Source organism: Berghia stephanieae, chromosome 2 (assembly GCF_034508935.2).
Source record: "Berghia stephanieae isolate SIO BIC M18660-M18661 chromosome 2, UCSD_Bste_1.3, whole genome shotgun sequence".
Lineage (NCBI taxonomy): Eukaryota > Metazoa > Mollusca > Gastropoda > Nudibranchia > Aeolidiidae > Berghia > Berghia stephanieae.
This window is the reverse complement of record NC_088361.1, coordinates 112,131,845-112,155,406: the sequence shown is the minus strand read 5'-3', so window position 1 is coordinate 112,155,406 and position 23,562 is coordinate 112,131,845. Positions and strand designations below refer to the sequence as shown.

General features: G+C 36.7%; 1 protein-coding gene across 7 annotated transcripts in view; it reads right to left on the bottom strand.

Moving 5' to 3' along the window:
• LOC144966253 (uncharacterized) overlaps positions 1-23,562 on the bottom strand; it is a 50,611-nt gene that overhangs the window by 5,367 nt on the left and 21,682 nt on the right. For 3 of the 7 annotated variants that reach the window (XM_078902448.1, XM_078902451.1, XM_078902450.1), the window contains exons 2-9: positions 22,298-22,389; positions 20,529-20,610; positions 19,528-19,731; positions 12,186-12,452; positions 10,378-10,504; positions 5,865-9,307; positions 5,116-5,259; positions 2,638-3,051 (exon numbers count right to left, since the gene is read on the bottom strand). In XM_078902448.1, coding sequence (XP_078758574.1) covers positions 2,638-3,051; positions 5,116-5,259; positions 5,865-9,307; positions 10,378-10,504; positions 12,186-12,452; positions 19,528-19,731; positions 20,529-20,610; positions 22,298-22,389 — 4,773 coding nt within the window. The remainder of the gene's footprint in view (positions 1-2,637; positions 3,052-5,115; positions 5,260-5,864; positions 9,308-10,377; positions 10,505-12,185; positions 12,453-19,527; positions 19,732-20,528; positions 20,611-22,297; positions 22,390-23,562) is intronic. The other 4 variants (XM_078902449.1, XM_078902452.1, XM_078902453.1 and 1 more) reach the window with 2 other exon arrangements.

The following is a 23,562-nucleotide window of genomic DNA, read 5'->3' as shown; positions in this document are numbered from 1 at the left end:
CGCCCAAAAAAAAAGTCTGCATATATTTTAACTTAATTTTAAATTCAGATTTCAGTGCTCAATTTAACCAGATATTACACTAATGTTTGAGACAGCGAGTCACATTTGTTTTGATTGCCTATTCAAAAGTGCATTGCCAGCAAGGAGCATAGGCAAATGGCAGCTAACCAAAACATCTGAAAATTTTTTGAAAAAAAAAAAAATCTGTATAGAGAAAGACCGAGTTGGAGTGAATTTGGGGAGGTTTTTACAAGTTAAGTTTTGTTTAAGAAGCTTTTTTTAAATTTATTTCTATGTCAACATGTAATTTTTATTTACTTTGTTTGCATAATTATCTCATAAAGATTCATGAGTAAACGGCAGGACTCAATGTAGAGATCGGGAAGTGGATAAATAAAGTCCATCTTATCTTATCCTATAAACCCGCATGCATTATTTCCAATCTGATATTTATATGAATTGTCCCTGGGGGTATCATGGTTCAGCGGTACGGTCTTTGCTTCATACCCAAAAGGCACCGAGGACGAATACCCGATGCATTGTGTAGCCTTGAGCAAGTCACTTCATCCTAGCTCAGTTTGCGGCTGATGCCTGAGTTATTCCAGTCTTCCCTTGGAATAGACCCTAAAGATAAATTTTCTCTATGGGATAAATTAAGGGAATAATTTTATTTTTTTTTATTTTTAATATCCCCATTGGTGCAGTATCGTGCAAATTGTACATATGTTCATCCCTGAGTAAAAAAAAAAAAAGGAGCAATAAAAAAAAAAGAAGAGAAAAATCAGAATTTGGCTAAATTTGGCCCCTAAAGAGATCTGAATACTGAATACATACGATCAGGGGTGAGAATTGAGTCCAATCATTATCCCTGAACACTCCTGTGTTGATGTTCAAATCCCCAATAAGCTTCTTATTTTGATGTTGTCAAAACATGATTAATTTGCTAATTCCTCTAGCCCCCCCCCCCCCCCCCCACACACACACACAAAAAAAAGTTTTTACTTCACAGAGACTCCATGGAATACCAAGACAACTTTCATCTCTGGTACTATTTAAATTGGCATTAGTGGCAGATGTGGGTGGATTCTAGTAATGTAATTAGATGCTTAACATAGAGTGATTGATCATCTACGGATACACTTGTTTTGATTTTTTAAACACCTAATCAGATGTGTTTCCTCTCTTTAAATAAATAAATAACTTGTAATGTCTACCTCCCATGAATTGGCATTTACTGGGCAATATAATTATAGGTTTTATTACTATTATTACTATTACTATTATTGTTGTTATTATTATTATTATTATTACATAGCTGCCAACTTTTCAAAATGCAAAAACGTATTATTATACGCGGTGCGGCGCGGACGCCAAATTCATGTCTTAAAATGGCATATTTATTAATGTACTTAAGTACTAGAATGGTCAGAACTGTAATATGAAGAGAAGCTTACCTTTATCATCATACTGGGTAGGCATAAGTGATGGGGAGGTGGTGACAGAAGCAGATTAGATAATTTTTATCAGATTTTCTTTTTTTTTTTCTTTTTCTGGATTGGCCAAATCGTACTATGTTATTATTATTATATCATTATTATTATTATTATTTTATTGTTATTATTATTATCATTATTATTATTGTTATTGTTATTATTATTATTATTATTATTATTATCATCATCATCATTATACATCAGTTATATTATATCAGTCTTGTAAATAAACTTCCAAGTGTAGAGTCAAACAATGTTTAAAATAAACACTACAAACAAAATGGTAGTTTCTCTTTAACAAATGCATGACGCTTGCAAATCAATTAAGCCACATCAGTGTCAGGCAAGGGTGAAAGTTAAGAGAGAACAATTTGCCTGACTGAAAGACAGACCAACAAACCCAGTTTGCCTGAAAGAGATGCTAATCAAATCTAAATCCAAGTTACCCACCAACATAAACTTAAATGACCTGACAATGAGAGCCAAAATGCCAGCAGTCGATTATTATTATTATAAACAAAATACTGGTGCACTTTCACTGATGTGTCAGGGTAGAATTAAAATCATTAAAGATTGTTTTATGTTTTTAAAGGTTTTACGGCGCTTGCAACACATTAAGGCCATATCAGTGCCAGTAAAAAGGAAGAAAATGGGATAGTAAAAAGTTCTAGAATTACAATTAAAGCACAAAAGAAAGGGTGAGACAAAGGGGAATTGGTTCAAATAGGGAACAGATGTAGATTCCGAGAGCACACCGTCAAAGTACTTAGTTTGAGATCACCTAAAAGTCTCATCCAGACACAAGCACAGGTCCCAACTAAGAGGAATACACTCAAATGTATACTAATCATATAATATAATATGTAAACTAAACATAATACAATGCATAACAGAGAGATGATTTACAAGGAAAAAATATCATCTCCTAAAACTATAACTATACCTTCGACTGTTTCCCTCCCAACCAAGGGACTCCGCCCAGGGTCAGGACAAAACTAAGTAATCTCATTCCAAGAAACAATTGGAAAACGGTATGGGGGGATAGACGACACAGCATGTACCTCCCTGCCCACTATGGGAGGTCAGGATCCCCACCCAGCATTAAAGATTAAATCTCGCACAATAGATAACTTTAATCCCATACCTTGGGTGTGACAAACAGCTCTTGCAATCCATGAGGACTGGCAGCGCTTTGAACAGGCTTTGGCGTCTTCAACAGTTCCCTCACTCCCTTCAAACTGACACTGGCTGGAGACTTAGGGGATTTGTAAAGCTCCTTCAAGCCAACCAAATTAGCTTCAGACCGTGGTCGATTTCTTGTAAACATTTCTTTGATTCCTGTCAACTTGACGCTCTTTCGCCCTTTAGGAGACTTAGATCGACTAGTAGACAGAGGGGATACGATCATTTCATTGGGTCCCGTAGGTGTGTCTGGGATATCGGCGTACAAGGCACTTTCACTGAGTTTGGGGCTGCCAGATGACGATGGTTCGGGACTTCTAAACATGTCTTCAACTCCAGCATAACTGACGTTTCCCATTGATTTCCTTGCCTTGCTCTGCAGACAATTCATAAAATAAAAAATTTTACAAATAACACATCACTAAAATATACTAAAGATAAAAGAAAGAAAAAGAAATAGAGAGAGAAAGGAATGGCAAAAAAGAGGCAAATCTTATAAGAATCTAATCAAGAGCATAAAATGAAGATAGGAATTTTCAAAACTTAAAGAATGCAATGACACTTCCAATTATGTTTTAAAATAGCATTCAGGGTTACAAACAGTGGACAAAATGCTACCGTACCATTGCTCTTCTAATCTTTAAAACAAGTTTAAAAAATGAAATGGTTGCATTCAAGCTCCAATTGTTACACAGACTAACAATGAAGTGAATGTTTTGACATTGATGTGACTGTTTTGACATTGATGTGAATGTTTTGACATTGATGTGACTGTTTTGACATTGATGTGACTGTTTTGACATTGATGTGAATGTTTTGACATTGATGTGACTGTTTTGACATTGATGTGAATGTTTTGACATTGATGTGATGTTTTGACATTGATGTGAATGTTTTGACATTGATGTGAATGTTTTGACATTGATGTGACTGTTTTGACATTGATGTGAATGTTTTGACATTGATGTGACTGTTTTGACATTGATGTGACTGTTTTGACATTGATGTGAATGTTTTGACATTGATGTGAATGTTTTGACATTGATGTGAATGTTTTGACATTGATGTGAATGTTTTGACATTGATGTGAATGTTTGACATTGATGTGAATGTTTTGACATTGATGTGAATGTTTTGACATTGATGTGAATGTTTTGACATTGATGTGACTGTTTTGACATTGATGTGAATGTTTTGACATTGATGTGACTGTTTTGACATTGATGTGACTGTTTTGACATTGATCCAATAGGCAGGGGAGTAGTGTGACTCAGCGGTTCCATTTTTGCTTCGTACCAGAAAAGTATTGAGTTTGAATTTGAATTTCCGCCGCTTTGTGTGGCCTTGAGCAAGTTACTTCGCCCTATCTCAGTTTGCAGCACTGCAGTGTGGCTGACGTCTGGGTTATTCTGAGTCTTCCCTTGGAATAAACCCAAAAGACAAATTTCCCCAATGGGATGAATAAAGGGAACTTTTTAAAAATAATTATTTATTTTTATCTTATTTGGAAGAAAAACAAAAATCACCTTTTTGCACATATTTTTCAAAGTTAATCTACAATAGCAATAGATTAGACTCAGAAACCATTAAAACACTTCAATAAGCACCAACAGGATTTGAACCTTTAACCATAGTTTCCAAAAGCAAGTGTGTTTACACTAAACCATAGGCAGAGCCCACTGCAGACATCTTAGGTTTTTTATTGAGCGCAATATCCACAAAACGTGCTCAAAGTGCTTTACAAGGGATCATGCTGTTAACGGCCAGGCACTCATTTTACACCTGAGTACGGTGAGAGAATGCGATTGAAGAGCCTTTTCCAAGGACTCAACTATGCACAGAACCAGTGCTTCCTCCAAGAAATTGTCAAAAAGGAGGATTATTTTAAAAGCCCGCCGAAGGCGGGAGCCCACCTTGGGGGGTCCGAGGGCATGCTCCCCCCGGAAAATTTTAAAAATTGACATGCAATTAGAGCCATTTGGCATCAAAATTATGATTTTTGTTAAGCACTCCAATAACCTTCTGAGGAGCAAAAAATTGAAAGAAAATTTTATTTTCATCTTCCTGACATGACAGGAATTACCGGTCAACAAGAAAACCTTAATTAGCTTCAAACAAACCAATGTAATCACCCTCAGACACAATTAACTTTGTTATTGCATCTTCATCATGGGAATTTTACCAAGTTTCAGAAGAGTGATTTTCTAAAAGTCCAACATCTGACATTAGTTCATGGCAAAAAAATTTTTCTTGAAATTTTCAGCGGATATTTCTCTTGGTTTTTGACAAGTGCGGATTTTTCACGGATCATTAAAAATGCGGAAATCCGCATAAAAGCGGAAAAGAGGAAGCACTGAGAACGAGGACCTTCCGATCCAAAAGCGAGTGTCATACCACAAGACCACATAGCCACGGGAGGAAAAAATTACGTTTGACTTACCACGGACTGCTTTCTTCCTTTACGAGGCAACGGCTTGGGTGTCTTGGCCTTCGTGCCGAAAACTTTTTTTCCAATGTAGACGACAGCCGGAGAAGCCACCTGGCCAGGGCTTGGCTCAGCCCTGGGTTTGACCTTCTTCACCACCTGGATTAGAAGAGTACCAAAAGAGAAATGAGAGATGGAAGTCACAATCTATATTTTCATATACAGTGTATTGATTGATAGACCCTCCCACGGAGGATTAAAAAATAATCTGAATGGGTGAAATTTTTTTTTGAAAAACTCTACAATTAAAACTAATTCTATGGTGCCTTAATAGAGTCATAAATAATACAGTATAATTGGCAATTAAATATTTAAAATTTTGGCAGCTATTAATGAATTTTACTAATAAACATTCAACAGTGCTGATGGCGACAAACATTGACAAAGGAGGAACATCTTTAACAATACAATTGCCTACAAGGCCCCATTTTAACTGCATTAACCTTAAGAGCAATTTGAGATGATAAATTAGCATTGAAACTCCAGCTAACTTCTGGAGAGTGGGAAACTGCACCTGTATGTTCCACCAAAAATCAACTCTCTCACTGCCAATACATTGATTGGGGGTTGGGGCAGGGGGAGCAATTTTTTATAAAAAGGAGGAAATTCCTCCTTTGGCTCGGAAATCGCGGATTTCCACGGAATCCGAGGAAAACCATCAGCACTGATTCAAGTCTAATCAAAGCTAAGGAAGAAAACGTTACCTTCTTTGGAGTCTTCTTCTTTGCGGCTGCAGGTTGTAATGGCTGCCTTGCTGGAGCCGTCTTCACGATGTCAGCCCAAGTTCTCACTTTCTTTTTGGACACTGGGGTTTTCACAAGACTCTTCCTTCCTGACTTGGGAGTTGCTGCATTTCGCTTCCCAATAGATTTTGGTGTTTTGGCTGCAGCACCTTGAAGCACAGAAAGCTTGGGTGTTACTCCATGAATAGCCCTGAGAGCAACAACTTTGTTCATATCCCTTGGGGGTGGAATTATTTTCTCACCAGGACTGGCATATCTAGCAATTTTTTCCTTCAGGATTTGCTTGGAGGCGGAAGACGATGCTTTATCAACTGACTTTCTGGATGATTTTGGAGTGACCGTTTTCGGAGAGGAATCGAAGACAGTTTTCGCTCTAGGAGTTCGTCCAGACTTCAAGGACTGAGGTCGAGATCTCACTGGAGACAGGTTGGTTGGGGTTTTGGCAGGTGACTTGGAGCGTGGGCTGGACAACTTGGGTGATTTAGCAGCTGGTGACACCAAAGCTTGATCAGACAGGTTATAGGCTAAGGCCAATTTTCCTTTGGGAGATTTGGCCAAGGCTTTCAAGGCAGCAGGACTGCTGGTTTGGTGCCCAGCTCTCTTCACAACAGGTGTCTTAGCATGACGCACGGCTCCAAGTGGACTTGTGGCATTGATATGGACAGATTTGACCACTTTTGGAGATTTAGCATCAGGAGTTTTGAGCAGATTTTGCAACGCTGCAGGGCTGACTGTTGAACGTCTCCCCTTTGCATTTTTAGGGGTCTTAAAAATTCTTTGAAGACCTGATGGGCTTGATGCTTTAATAGTTTCATTTGCAGAAGCAACCTTAGGAGTCTTCATCAATCTCTTGACACCGCTCGGACTAGCAGGACTGCTTGCTTTCGGAGTCTTCATAAGTCTCTTTATACCTGCATGATTAACAGGACTCGAGCTCGAAGCTTTAGGTGTTTTAAGAAGTCTCTTCATACCAATTGGGCTTGTGATTTCCTGTTCAGGTGTCTTCATCAGCTTCACACTGCTTTTTCTTCCACCTTTCTTGGAGCTCTTAGGAGTTTCTTCAATTACAGTTTCAGAGCCGGCAGTCTTTCTCACAAGAGGTGTCAACTGAGAAAATAGATCACCTCCATCGGGAGAGATAATAAGACTGTTTGATGATTGACCTCCCTTGACAGAGGATCTCCTAGCCTTTGTTAAAGGTGATGACATTCTTCCTCTAGTCGGAGTAGCTTTCTTAGTAGGTGAAGGACTTCTTCCCTTGGCTGGGGTAGCTTTCTTGGAGGGTGAAAGACTTCTTCCCTTGGCTGGGGTAGCTTTCTTAGGTGAAGGACTCTTTCCCTTGGCTGGGGTAGCTTTCTTGGTTGGTGAAGGACTTCTTCCCTTGGCTGGCGTAGCCTTTTTAGAAGATGGGGGTCTCCCTCTAGCAGGGGTAGCATTCAAAGTGGATGAGGTACTTATCTGAATGGTTGGAGTGTCATTCAATATGACCACAGAGCTTATTTCCTTTGCTGGAGTAGCTTTCTTAGGTGAAGGACTTCTTCCTTTGGCTGGGGTAGCTTTCTTGGAGGGTGAAGGACCTCTTCCCTTGGCTGGGGTAGCTTTCTTGGTTGGTGAAGGGCTTCTTCCTTTGGCTGGGGTAGCCTTTTTAGAAGATGGGGGTCTCCCTCTAGCAGGGGTAGCATTCAAAGTAATTGATGTGCTTATTTGAACGCTTGGGGTGTCATTTGATATGGCTACAGTGCTTATTTCCATTGCTGGGGTTGCTTTCTTAGAAGAAGGACTTCTTCCCTTGGCTGGGGTAGCTTTCTTAGAAGGTGAAGGACTTCTTCCCTTGGCTGGGGTAGCTTTCTTAGAAGGTGAAGGACTTCTTCCCTTGGCTGGGGTAGCTTTCTTAGGTGAAGGACTTCTTCCCTTGGCTGGGGTAGCTTTCTTAGGTGAAGGACTTATTCCTTTGGCTGGGGTAGCTTTCTTAGGTGAAGGACTTCTTCCTTTGGCTGGCGTAGCCTTTTTAGAAGATGGGGGTCTCCCTCTAGCAGGGGTAGCATTCAAAGTGGATAAAGTACTTATTTGAATGGTTGGAGTGTCATTCAATATGTTCACAGGGCTTATTTCCTTTGCTGGGGTAGCTTTCTTGGTTGATGAAGGGCTTCTTCCTTTGGCCGGGGTAGCTTTCTTAGGTGAAGGACTTCTTCCCTTAGCTGGGGTAGCTTTCTTAGGTGAAGGACTTCTTCCTTTGGCTGGAGTAGCTTTCTTAGGTGAAGGACTTCTTCCTTTGGCTGGCGTAGCCTTTTTAGAAGATGGGGGTCTCCCTCTAGCAGGGGTAGTATTCAAAGTGGATGAGGTACTTATTTGAATGCTTGGAGTGTCATTCAATGTGGCCACAGAGCTTATTTCCTTTGCTGGGGTAGCTTTCTTGGTTGATGAAGGACTTCTTCCTTTGGCTGGGGTAGCTTTCTTAGAAGGTGAAGGACTTCTTCCCTTAGCTGGGGTAGCTTTCTTAGGTGAAGGACTTCTTCCCTTAGCTGGAGTAGCTTTCTTAGGTGAAGGACTTCTTCCTTTGGCTGGGGTAGCTTTCTTAGAAGGTGAAGGACTTCTTCCTTTAGCTGGAGTAGCTTTCTTAGAAGGTGAAGGGCTTCTTGATTTTGCTGGGGTTGCCTTCTTAGCAGGTGATGGGCTCACTGCTTTTGCTGGGGTTGCTTTCTTAGGTGAAGGACTTCTTCCCTTAGCTGGAGTAGCTTTCTTAGGTGAAGGACTTCTTCCTTTGGCTGGAGTAGCTTTCTTAGAAGGTGAAGGGCTTCTTGATTTTGCTGGGGTTGCCTTCTTAGCAGGTGATGGGCTCACTGCTTTTGCTGGGGTTGCTTTCTTAGCTGGTGATGGGCTTCTTGCTTTTGCTGGGGTTGCTTTCTTAGGTGATGGGCTCACTGCTTTTGCTGGGGTTGCCTTCTTAGCATGTGATGGACTCACTGCTTTTGCTGGGGTTGCTTTCTTAGCTGGTGATGGACTCCTTGCTTTTGCTGGGGTTGCTTTCTTAGCAGGTGATGGGCTCACTGCTTTTGCTGGGGTTGCTTTCTTTGCAGGTGAAGGGCTTCTTGCTTTTGCTGGGGTTGCCTTCTTAGCTGGTGAAGGGCTCCTAGATTTTCCTGGGGTTGCTTTCTTAGAAGGTGATGGACTCCTTGATTTTGTAGGAGTCGAAGATACCATATTCTCCTTGGCAACAGAACGCCTTATCAACAAGGCGTTTAAATTGGGAGTTGCTCCCCGTTTTACAGGAGTCTTGGGAGGTAAATTTTTATCAAAATGTTCAGGACTAAGGTCTGGTCCAAATGAAACTCGTTTTCTTTTAGCACTTGGCATATGAAATCCGGGAGATTTTCTCTTTATCTGCGCCACTGGCGTTCCACTCTCTGGAGATAAAAAATGAGAAAAAAATCAAAACCTCTATGCAAAGTAAAATAGAACAAATACATTCAAGGCAAAACAACCAATTGAAAACGTTAAAAATACAACTGAAACCAGTTTTTTGACAATGCAAGCCAGTCATGTACATCTATTCTTTCATTGCACACAGTTTGCGACTTTCATCATAAAGTCATATTGTTAAAAGCCACAGGGATATACTGCAAAGTCAAAAGTAGAATGTTGCACTGATTGACATGAGAGAAAAGACTAAACACACAGCAAGTACAGAGCTAAGCATTGTAAAACAACGCAGTGTTGTAGCTGTAAAATTGGTACTGGTAATAATGAAATGTAAACATTTACCAGTCTCTCTCTCTATCTATCCATCCCTGTCTCTCTCTCTCTCTGTCTCACACACACACACACATTTATATATATATATATATGCATTTCTTTATGACATGGTTACTATTTATCCTTTGTCCCTTCGTTAAGTCGTGTTTATATCACGAATAGTTAAAATGATCACCCTTAATCAATCATATATTGATCATTGTATCATAATAATTACAAACTATACAAGGTTTCTTTTTTTACCCACAAAGTACTGAAACAATATTTTAATCTGGGAAGTAAACTTCAAATATATACAACTGAATTGTGAAACGACTCAGACTTTATTCTAGTGTTCTTTATTGACCACGTTTGTAACCAATGGGACTAAAAGCCGGTATAAATGTGTTCATATAATATGAAGCTGAACTCATGTGAGAACCACTAAAATAATCAGACATTTAGGACTGCAACTAGTCAAATGGTAAAAATAAAGTCATAAAAGACTTAAAGTATTAATAAAACATTATGTTAACTCTCGAATTCACCCTCACTGAAAATCAAACAAATTTGTTTGATTTTCTATGCATATGAAATCGAGAGAGTTAATAAGATAAAAAATTATCAAAACAATAAAATAAACTTTTAAAAAAACAAACATGGAAAATTTCAGGAAAGTTTTGAAATTGGCAGTTTTACATTATGAACAAAACCAACATTCTCATTATGAGGCCAAACTCACTCTGGGACTGCATTGGTGTAGGAGATGCAGTTTCATCCATTTCAAACACAGGCATGGACCGTCGACGAAGATCAGAAATACTCTTCCTCAGGTTAGAACCTTTCTTTGAATAAGGACTCCCAGCAGCCTGCAGAGAATTGATAATCACCCCATGAGAGAAGAAGACATAGTACAGTGAAACCTTGTTAAACCGCCATGATTGGGACCAAGACACAATTGGGGTATAGCGAGTGTGGCAGTATAATGAATCTGGTCAATGTTGTAGGACTTCACCAGTATTTGGAATGAATCACCATCTACACTCTAATTAGAAATCATACTTGTAATAACTAGGTAAACAGCTATTAAACCAACATTTATTGGTTTATCTATTTTTTCAATGTGATCAAAAACTTGGAAGACAATTTTGTTCAGTAGCATTGGCAGTATAACAAGCATTTTTATATAAAGTGTTCTCACCACTGGGTTTTAAATTGAAAATGCTTTAAAATGGATGTGACGTCATTTGACTTGGGTACATAACAAATTTTTCAACCATTTATTTTTAAAAAATAAGTTAGATGAATTATGATAGGGAAAAATTATTGTTCACTCAGTCGTCAAGGAATGCAGGATTTTTCTACATAATTTTTAAAAAACCAATAACTGCCATACTCTGGAAAGAAATGCATGAAAAAATTTGGCCAGAGAACTTGTCCTTCAAACATCAATTTAAATGACCCTCATCTTGGCAAAAACTAGTTTTTTTGTTTTGAGGGTTTTACGGCGCTTGCAACACATTTAGGTCATATCAGCGCCAGTAAAAAGGAAGAAAATGGTATAGTAAAAAGTTTTAGAATTACAACTTAAGTACACAAGAAAAAGTAAAACAAAGGGGAATTGGTTCAAATAGGGAACAGATGTAGATTCCAAGAGCAGTACTTAGTTTGAGATCACCTCGATGTCTCATCCTGTCACAAGTACAGGTCCCCACTAAGAGGAACACACTCAAATGTTTACAAATCATGTATAACATGTAAACAAAACATAATACAGTGCATAACAGACAGATGATTTACAAGACAAAAAATATCATCTCCCAAAACTATAACTATACATTTGACTGTTTCCCTCGCAGATAGGGTATCCTGCCAGGACCAAGACAAAACCAAGTAATCTAATTCTAAGACAAAGACAGAAAGCATGTTGGGAAACAGATATAGGGGGATAGAAGACAAGGTAAGTGCCTCCCTGCCCACTATGGGAGGTCAGGCAAAACTCTCAAACCTGAGACTTCGCTAACCGGTAAAAAAAAAAAAACCAGGAAAATCTTTGGGGAAAAAAAGATATTGGAACCATTGAATAACCACCTCATTTCTTATTAAGTTAAAGTAGATTTGGTGACATCAAATACTTTATCCTTTTTTTTCATTTCTATTTGAATGAGAAAACGTGAGTGCGGCTATGCGGTCTTGTGATATTATGACACTCGGTTTCAGATCGGAAGGTCCTGGGTACGAGCCTTGCTCAGCGCAGTTGATTCCTTAGAAAAGGCTCTTTACTCACATTCTCTCATCCTACTGAGGTGTAAAACGAGTACCTGACCGTTAACAGCGTTGTCTCTGTCCGAAAAAGTTGAAATATCACCTGTTGGCCAGGGACCCCTTGTAAAGCGCTATTGAAGTTCACAAAAATTTTAATTATCATGAATAAACAAAAATATTTTTAAAATAAAACCCATTCTAATAGAAACAGAACTGCCAGTCACAGAAAAGCACAAGACAAGAAAAACAACTAAAAAAAAAAATATTTTTTAATGCATATCACACCTTAACATTTTGCTTCACTCCAGGACTTGATGAAACTTTAGGAGAGGGCAACTTCTTTGACGACGAGGCTGGCGACATCTGAAAGATTGCCACTGGAGTCGCTGGCAGGGACATCCTGTTATTGTTAACATTGAGCTCTTTCTTCGGAGTCACGGGTGATTTCGGGGACTTCATTCCTTTAAGAGTCTGTGATGAAGACGGCACATTGTCAGTTCGTGGGCTTAAAGGGGCTGGGGTAGGACGAGGACTCGCCTTACCCATATTCTTCTATGGAGAAAGTAAACGACAGAGAGATTGAAACAAATAGACTATGATTAAAAGTTAAAGTACAAGGGCTTGAAAAATCTGGCAACTTGAAGAAATTGTCCTTTACATATCTCAGGAAAGAGGTACTGCACAAGCAAATAAAAACTGATTAGAGCTTTAAAAAATATTGTAAATGGGTTGATAACAAACAACAACAAAATAAAAGGAAGAAAAAAAATAAAATGGAGAGAAAATTAATGAGAATCCCCATTCCTATCAATATCTAAAAACAAAAACAACTTATATTCCAAACAAAAAATAAGCCAAAAACAAGAACAACTTAAAATTCCACCTAACAGATTATGCCAAAAATAAAAACAACTTAAAATCAATAATGAGTCCACCAAACAAATCATTAACTCACTCAACCGACCCTCTACTACCTCAATGCTTCCCCCCTCCCTGGAGATTTTTTTTCAAAATCGAAAAAAAAAAATATACTCCGTTATTCAATCCATAAGAAAACTGGCATGTACATAGTTTTATTCAACTGCCTTTACGATAAAAAAAAACAGTACCTTAATCAATCTGTCTCAGAAAAATGTTGATAGGCTAAATAAAATTAATCACAACCAAGATTGTGCTTGGGTTGAGTGGGTTAACTCACTCAATCCTAGAGATTTTTGGTACTTTTCAAAATTGGAAAAAATGTATTAAAAATGAGCATGTGCACAGATGGTTTTATTCAACTGTCATTAACATGTATAAACTAAAAACATTATCTTTGATACAACGTCTATAATTTGTCTCATAAAAATGTAATAAATAGGCATAGGGTAAAGGTAAAAGTAACCCGGGTAAACTACGGATATAGTCGGTGTTCAATGGTTCTATTGGTCAGATTCAGCGTGGGTTACGCAACTGGATGCGTGGGTTGACGGAGGCAGGAAGCAATAACAAACCCCACATGGTTGCCATTACCTCCACCATCATTCTCGCTCACGGTTTGTGGAAAGCACTTCATTACAGGCACGTAATAGTGAATCTAGTTTTTGTTTTGAACATTTCTATTATTATTCTTTGTAAATTGACCCATATTAAAAGAAACATACAAACAAAAAAGGCATGACCAGTCACTAACAATGCCGTGTAGTGTGTAGACAGTAACACAGTACGGTGAACATGACTGACACTGACATTGGGGTCGGAATGTCGGAACCCATGAGTCGTTCGCAACTCTGCCTCACGTATTCATTTAATCAGTCAATTTAATTTTTATTAAGCTTGCGTAAAACATACAAACAAAAAAGACATGACCAGTCACTAACAATGCAGTGTAGTGTGTAGACAGTAACACGGTACGGTGAACATGAATGACACTGGGATCGGAATGTCGGAACCCAGTAGTCGTTCGCAACTTAGCCTCGCGTACTCATTTAATCAGTCAATTTAATTTTCATTTAGCTTGCCTATTCTTCAAGTTTATGTTATATTCACCTTTTCTATTTAAAAAGGGTAATCCAAACAGATCATAAACGATTTTATAATAAGCCGACTTCAACTTCCATCACACACGAACTTATTTTGGGTGTTTTTTTTTTAACCAAACCGTTTGACTCAAATTAAAGCTTCGGCATTGGATAAGGAGCGAGGTCCCTGTTGCCATCTTGCTTAGTTTATACAGAGACTGGGTTGCCACCTTGGCTGTTCTTGATAAATAGTAAAATAGTACAACCTTGTGCAATATGAGAGAGAGAGAGAGAGAGAAATTTTGAACAAAAAACGAATCTCTCTCTCATCCTCTCTCTCTCTCTTCCTATTTCATCTGTCACACTGTTTGACAATCTTCATCACCTGGCTCACTTGTACTTGTAATATCGGGTGTGAGGTAAAATTTTGAACAATTATTATTATTTATAAAATGCAGAATCTTTTCAAATAAACGGATAAAATAGAGATTAATTCTAATCGAACAGTGGAACACAAAGGCAGAATTTGCGAACAATCTAACACATAAGTGTCGTGGTCTTATTTATAAAATGCAGAAACTTTGCAAATAAACGGATAGACTAGATGTTATTTCGATTCGAAAAGTGGAACACAATAGGAAAATTTGCGAATACCCAGTCCAGACATAAGCGTTATGGTCTTATTTATAAAGTGCAGAATATTTGCAAATAAACGGATAAAATAGAGATTAATTCGATTCGAAAAGTGGAACACATAAGCAGAATTTGCGAATGCCCGGTCCAGACATAAGCGTTATGGTCTTATTTATAAAGTGCAGAAACTTTGCAAATAAACGGATAGACTAGATGTTATTTCGATTCGAAAAGTGGAACACAATAGGAAAATTGGCGAATACCCAGTCCAGACATAAGCGTTATGGTCTTATTTATAAAGTGCAGAATCTTTTCAAATAAACGGATAAAATAGAGATTAATTCTAATCGAACAGTGGAACACAAAGGCAGAATTTGCGAACAATCTAACACATAAGTGTCGTGGTCTTATTTATAAAATGCAGAAACTTTGCAAATAAACGGATAAAATAGAGATTAATTCGATTCGAAAAGTGGAACACATAAGCAGAATTTGCGAATGCCCGGTCCAGACATAAGCGTTATGGTCTTATTTATAAAGTGCAGAAACTTTGCAAATAAACGGATAGACTAGATGTTATTTCGATTCGAAAAGTGGAACACAATAGGAAAATTTGCGAATACCCAGTCCAGACATAAGCGTTATGGTCTTATTTATAAAGTGCAGAATCTTTTCAAATAAACGGATAAAATAGAGATTAATTCTAATCGAACAGTGGAACACAATAGGAAAATTGGCGAATACCCAGTCCAGACATAAGCGTTATGGTCTTATTTATAAAGTGCAGAATCTTTTCAAATAAACGGATAAAATAGAGATTAATTCTAATCGAACAGTGGAACACAATAGGAAAATTGGCGAATACCCAGTCCAGACATAAGCGTTATGGTCTTATTGATAAAGTGCAGAATCTTTTCAAATAAACGGATAAAATAGAGATTAATTCTAATCGAAAAGTGGAACACAATAGGAAAATTTGCGAATACCCAGTCCAGACATAAGCGTTATGGTCTTATTTATAAAGTGCAGAATCTTTGCAAATATACGGATAAAATAGAGATTAATTCGATTCGAAAAGTGGAACACATAAGCAGAATTTGCGAATGCCCGGTCCAGACATAAGCGTTATGATCTTATTTATAAAGTGCAGCAACTTTGCAAATAAACGGATAGACTAGATGTTATTTCGATTCGAAAAGTGGAACACAATAGGAAAATTGGCGAATACCCAGTCCAGACATGGTCTTATTTATAAAGTGCAGAATCTTTTCAAATAAACGGATAAAATAGAGATTAATTCTAATCGAACAGTGGAACACAAAGGCAGAATTTGCGAACAATCTAACACATAAGTGTCGTGGTCTTATTTATAAAATGCAGAAACTTTGCAAATAAACGGATAAAATAGAGATTAATTCGATTCGAAAAGTGGAACACATAAGCAGAATTTGCGAATGCCCGGTCCAGACATAAGCGTTATGGTCTTATTTATAAAGTGCAGAAACTTTGCAAATAAACGGATAGACTAGATGTTATTTCGATTCGAAAAGTGGAACACAATAGGAAAATTTGCGAATACCCAGTCCAGACATAAGCGTTATGGTCTTATTTATAAAGTGCAGAAACTTTGCAAATAAACGGATAAGATAGAGATTAATTCGATTCGAAAGTGGAATGCAAATGCAGAAGTTGTTAATACCCGGTCCAGACATAAGCGTTATGGTCTTATTTATAAAGTGCAGAATCTTTTCAAATAAACGGATAAAATAGATGTTATTTCGATTCGAAAAGTGGAACACAATAGGAAAATTGGCGAATACCCAGTCCAGACATAAGCGTTATGGTCTTATTTATAAAGTGCAGAATCTTTTCAAATAAACGGATAAAATAGAGATTAATTCTAATCGAAAAGTGGAACACAATAGGAAAATTTGCGAATACCCAGTCCAGACATAAGCGTTATGGTCTTATTTATAAAGTGCAGAATCTTTGCAAATAAACGGATAAAATAGAGATTAATTCGATTCGAAAAGTGGAACACATAAGCAGAATTTGCGAATGCCCGGTCCAGACATAAGCGTTATGGTCTTATTTATAAAGTGCAGAAACTTTGCAAATAAACGGATAGACTAGATGTTATTTCGATTCGAAAAGTGGAACACAATAGGAAAATTGGCGAATACCCAGTCCAGACATAAGCGTTATGGTCTTATTTATAAAGTGCAGAATCTTTTCAAATAAACGGATAAAATAGAGACTAATTCTAATCGAAAAGTGGAACACAATAGGAAAATTTGCGAATACCCAGTCCAGACATAAGCGTTATGGTCTTATTTATAAAGTGCAGAATCTTTGCAAATAAACGGATAAAATAGAGATTAATTCGATTCGAAAAGTGGAACACATAAGCAGAATTTGCGAATGCCCGGTCCAGACATAAGCGTTATGGTCTTATTTATAAAGTGCAGAAACTTTGCAAATAAACGGACAAGATAGAGATTAATTCGATTCAAAAGTGGAATGCAAATGCAGAAGTTGTGAATACCCGGTCCAGGCATAAGCGTCATGGTCTTGTTTAAATGAAACAATGCAGTTTTAAAAAAATTATGGTCATTGAGTAATTAAGCTAAATATGCGGAGTTCAAATAGATAACTTGATCTGTGAAATTTTTTATAATTAGCTGTTTTTATTCTCCATCATTTAGATTATATGATTAAGTTTATAATTGAAATACAAACTTTTCTCACTTATCAATGTTTTGCAATAAAGGAGAGTGTGAGTGAACCTGTGCAAAGAAAATTATTTGATAGAGTGATATTTATCATGCTTTTCAGTTTGTAGTTGAATTCTAGAATGGATTCTTTATAGTTCTCATTGATTGTATGTCAGTCTTTAGGACACCGATTACCCTAATGCGGTCACAATTTACAATGTGACTACCACAAGCCCGTTAAACGCAGAGTGGGGTATTGTTGTTTGCAAGTAATGCTATAGTTTTAATAGGATATCTGTCTCCTATTAAAATACATTCCTGTGTTGGATTTTGGATTAAATTCATGTCTTCTTCGGATTATGGGATATTTAATTTTCATGGATTGTAATTGTGATTTTCAAGACTATTAATGTAAGTAAATGCCCAAATAGAATTTTTTATTCATTTATTCTTTATTTTTATTTTTTTAGTTTTGTTTTGTTTTGTTTTGAAGCATTTATTATAAGAAATAATGTACATATGCACTTATACACCAAAGACTGCTTTCAACTGCTTATTATTATTATTATTATTAATATTATTATATAGTAATAATGATAATAATAATAATAATAATAATAATAATAATAATAATAATAATAATAATAATAATAATAATAATAATAATAATAATAATAATAAGTGCATTGAGTGAAATCCCAATCACGGTTGCCCAAATAAAACTGGCGCTAGAATCCCGACTACCTGTCTAAACGAATGTTGTTTGTACGATACATACTAACTACACGTTCAATATGGGGGCAGAAAATATGCGTTTGGTTTTATGAAATTAAAACAGTAGTCCCACATTGTTCTTTGATGTTATTTGTGGTTGCATTTGCTTTGAAACTTACACATTATATTGTGTTATATTGTTTACAAAATATTTCTGGTACTCGTATGCATTGGTAGTCAACGGTCAATCGTGTTCTTTATTATTTTATTATTAATTTTGGCTTGGCATCTTACATATGTGAATTTGACAGGTTGTTATGGATGGTAATTACTCGTATAACATTAAGTGATTTTTAAACATTTTTACGGCGTTTTAAATGTCTTTCTTGCATTCATTGCCGAGCACCTCCACTTTTCTGTTACTATTTTAACGATCAGCTGATTTTCTCTTGCCTCCCCTTTAATTTCGCGGACTTTTTTCAGAACGAAGCGTGGGAGTGGCTAATCGTTGTAGCAAATTTGAAGGAGATTTATACCAACTAAACATGTTTTGTCTAAAAAAAAAAACTTGAGCTTTTATATAGCGCAATATCCACTAAATGTGCTCAAAGCGCTTTACAAGGGGTCCCTGGCCAACAGCAACACATAACATGTAGGACAAGACATGACGCCTGTCAGGCGATATTACAAATTTTTGGGACAGAGACAACGCTGTTAACGGCCAGGTACTCATTTTACACCTGAGTACGGTGAGAGAATGTGAGTAAAGAGCTTTCTCTAAGGACTCAACTATGCGCCGAGCGAGGCTCGAACCCAGGACCTTCCAATCCGAAAGCGAGTGTCATACCACTAGACCACATAGCCGCACAGCACAGGACACTGCAATCAAATCTGCTTACTTCAATTGTGAAAATCTATTCAGTTTTTGCGGGTCAATATTTGCAGACATGCCAAATTGAAAACTTCAAATTTATTAATTTCTATGTCAATTTTTAGTAATCTGACAAGGAAATTCGTAATTTCTGCAATTGTGTACGAAGAACCACAATATGATAATTATTATTACTATTATAGTAGTAATAGTAGTAGTTCTTCTGCTTCTTCTTCGTATTATTATTGTTATTATTATTATTATTATGTATTACTAAGAATTAAAAATTCGTAATTTTCCCATAAAATTTCATATTTGGCCATGAAATTTGTCAAAAATTCGTAAGATTCGGCAGGTATGTATTTGACTCCACAAATTACCAATTTGAGCACAGAGGGATGAAACAACAAATGAAAGTGCTCTGCCCCTAAATTTTCCTTTTCAAAAAGTTTAATCAAATTAAAAACGAGTATGTAGTTCTATAATTGAAGTTTTAAAAAAATATGATAGTCCGCCATTTTTTCACAACAATAAGCAGGTTTGCACATCAAGATCAAAAGTCTGTGAAAATATCCAACAACAAAGACATCCCCAAAACCAAATCAATAAAGAAAATGCTGTATGACTTAAAAATATGAAAATAATAGTCCCAAAAAAAAATTACTTATTATTGTCAAAGAATCGAATGAAATTACCCCTGGGGAGACAGCCTTTGGACTTTTCTTGGGTGACTTAACAGTCTTAGTCGGGAAGAAACGAGACCCAGGTGAATACTCAAAACGGAATTGCCTGTCTACAATGGTGATGATGTCTCCATGGGACAACGCTGTTAGAGATTTTGGCAAAATCTTGTCATTCACCAATGTTGGAGTTGATGTACTTAAATCTTTGATAAAAACCTGTAAAATATAAGGTCAAACAAGTCAGTCAGCATTATCAACGCTAAAAGAAAAAGGACTTTATTCAGGCATATGGAAATATGAAAAAGTTTTATATTATAGATTTCTGGTAAATATGCTCACTAGCCTTAAATTATGCTGACCTGCCTACTTGAAATTGGAAAAATTCATAGTTTTCAGGGGGGGGGGGGGGAATAACATAGTGGACATTATAACTACTTTTTGAATGACCAATTTGTGATTTATATATTAAATTAATGCTTTAAAATCCTTCCTATACTATTTGTATTTCTAAAAAATGTTCGTAGTAGGAGGCAGGTCTGGCTAAGATAAGAATAATTCTGTTGTGTAACTTGTTAGTGATCATCTCCCCTGTATCCAAAAGAGCCAATTGTCAGACTGTATTTCTACACTGGTAGAAAGGATTATATCTGGATCAACTGATGAATTCTTATGATGTGGTTGTCAGGGGCCGAACTATTTCAAGTCTCCCCTTGATATATTTCTACTGTGGATATAACTTAGATAATTAGACTGAGGAGTGAAAGTATTTTTACTAGTCATTCATCTGTTCTCACTATTTTTCATACAATCATGATAAACTTTACAACATTTAGTGAAACAAAACTTTTTTTTTATCTATCAAATGAAAATAAAATTTTTGACAGAATCTTAAATAATTTAAGAAGCAAAGTCTTGATATTTAAAAGGAATACCCGAATCACAGAACATTTTTATTGGTAGACATGGAGACTACAATTTGTAAAACAACAAGTCAAATAAAACACAAAACTTACATGGCCTTTCTCGTCTATTTCAATCTGGCATTGAGATAAATCAACTGTTGGCAGTTGAATCCTAATATCGCACTCCAATGACCTGAAAAAGAAAAATAGTGATGAGATGATTTCAATAGTAAAGCAGTAAAATGAGAGAGATCAAATCAAATAATTTACATTGACCATCCTTTAAACGTCAAACTAAAATTGGCCGCTGTCACAGGGGAATGTGACTGTTGTAAATAGTCAAAGTGTGGGAACTGAAAATCATGTTTTCAATTGAGTCACAAAAAGGAGTGGAGAAGAACAATGACGTGTTTGTAGTGATAATCTTGTCAAAGATCTTGGTGGACCCAATTTCAATTACTGATTTTGTCGATCTCACTAAATTTTCATGATTGCCATATGAATGATGTTCCAACTCGTCTTCGTAAACTTGGGACTTGAATGGTAATTTGGATCTTGACTCAATCCTTTAAAGCTAAGAGTGAAAGAGTGGATGGATGCAAACAAGTTGAAAATGAATGAGTCAAAAACAGAAGTGATGATTGTGGGAAATAGAGGGCAGTTGAAGGTGAATGATGGTCTTGAGGTGTTGATTGGGGGTGAAAAGATCAAAGTTTCAAAGACTGTGAAAAATTTGGGTGTCTATTTTGATTCAGAAATGAGAATGTCAGCTCACATTTCTGCTCTCTGTAAATCTTTATACTTTCAATTGAAGAAAATCAGTTCGATCCGTCAGTATATTGCAATTGGAACATGTAAAACATTGGTTGTTTCCCTCATTTTTTCGAAACTAGATTATTGTAACTCGCTGCTTGTCAACTTGCCTCAGGCTTCTATTAAACAATTACAACTATAGCAAAACAGTGCAGCAAGATTAGTTTTTGGCAAAAAAAAAAAAAAAATTTGATCATGCAACCCCTTTGTTGGCCTCTCTCCATTGGTTGCCCATTGAAAAGCGCACATCTTACAAAGCAGCGTGTCTTGTTTATAAGTGTTTGGCTGGTATAGGACCGGCACAGATCACGTGGTCATGTGTAAATTTGAAAATTACACTTTAAGATCATGTAATGACCAAACGAAAATTTCGGCAAAAAGATCAAGAACAATCATGATTTGGTGATAGATCGTTTGCTTGTTTCGGCCCCAAGATTTGGAATGAACTACCACGTGGTCTGAGGGAGTGCAAGTCTTTACCTACTTTTTAAAAGAATCTGAAGACACATTTTTACTGTATTTGTTTTTCTTGACTCTATATGAATCCTTGATTTGGCTATGAATTATTATTGTTGTTATTATTATTATTTTTTTTTTCCACTTAAAATTGATATTTATATTGTAAAGTGCCCAGAGCTTGTGTTTTACACAAGACTGAGCGCTATATAAATGTGTATTATTATCATTATTATTATTAATACATCCCAGTCATTCAAGACTATCCCAGTATTTTAAAACACATAATCAACCAAAATAGTTAAATTTGGCAAATTCTTTTGTCAACTTTATTTACTTTCTCTTAACTTCTCCCCCCCCCCCCCCCCCCCCCCCCCCCCCCAAAGCAATTTTAATAGCATGAGATGAGATCTAAATTCATAGCACATTTGTAGCTGCTACGAATGTTTCGCTCAAATGTTCTGTGACACCAATCCCATGTATCACCAAATATACTCTGCAAGAAAATGAGGGCTTTCAGCAAAGATTTCAAATTAAACCTGTATCTGAATAGATGTAAAATATATTCCCATTGACAAAATATTCATATTTTCTTGACTGGAAATACATACCGTCCAAATAGACAGCAATTGACAGTCAGAGGGAAATGAGCTCCATCCGCTCCATTCCGTTTAATCACGATGATCTTACCAAACACGTTCATCTGGAATAGAAAAATTTAAAAAAAAATAAAACTCAACTTAAAAAAAAAAAAGCTAACATCAAAGTCAAAGGTCATACAGACGTCCTATTTATGTCAGACTCTGCCATGTTATACGGACAGGAACAATTACATAGATGCCAGTCATCACAAAATACATTCTGCCTGAACTAACAAGTCATATCACCCCATCGCTCTAAGGCAGAATGCTAAATAATGCATTGATATTGTGCCAACCGAAATGGGAGAGAATAACAGGTTCGTAGGAATACACTCAAAAGATACAATCTTACAAATCTACTAAGTCCATTACAAACAATAGTCAAGAAGTCAAGATGATATAAAAGAACAATTTTATGAAAGTTTGCAAACCACTTAAGACGAGATAGACAGGAATAATCTAATCCAGACCTGCCAATTTTTCAGAGATAAAATTCTGAAAATATTTTGGGACAATTTGGGATTTAACTAAAGGTGACGATAACAGTGGTGGTGACGATGACTAGATTGTTGCTGTTGATTCTGCCCGTGACCTTCGTCAAGTGATTGACAAAAGGTCCAGTAAATGACGAGAGAGGGGGAAAAAATTAAAATAGTAAAAATCTGGATAAACTAAAAATGTCTAAACCAAAAATAAATCAAAATGTTGTCATTTATTCTTCTTTGTTTCCTTTAACTTTAATCAATTATCGATAAACCGAAAAGAAATTGCCAAATAACTGATTAACCTAAGAAAAAAATTGCCGACAACCGAACAAAATTCCAGTTACAATCATTACCCAATGTGATCTCTTATATCCATTCAACACTCTACTGAAACCCTCTCCACTTTGCCACCAACTCTCCACCCCCACACACATAAATCCACATCACAAAGTCTTATCATTGTCTCAGATCACCACTACTACTACTAACCCACTCATTCCCCTTCCCAACCAATCCCACCCTGATCACACTAGTCCATTCTTACCTCACAGTGAGTACACAATGTGCTTATTGAGACCAGTAATGTTGCAACTCAATAAAGATACAATTACAGAGTTATAACACTTGCTCTCTTTGGCACCTACTAAAATTACCATCATTTTTGTGCACATATGTACATACAAACACCCCCCCCCCCCCCAAACCCCTGAATAAAATAGGATGTCGAACTCTAAAAAGCATTTACTGTAT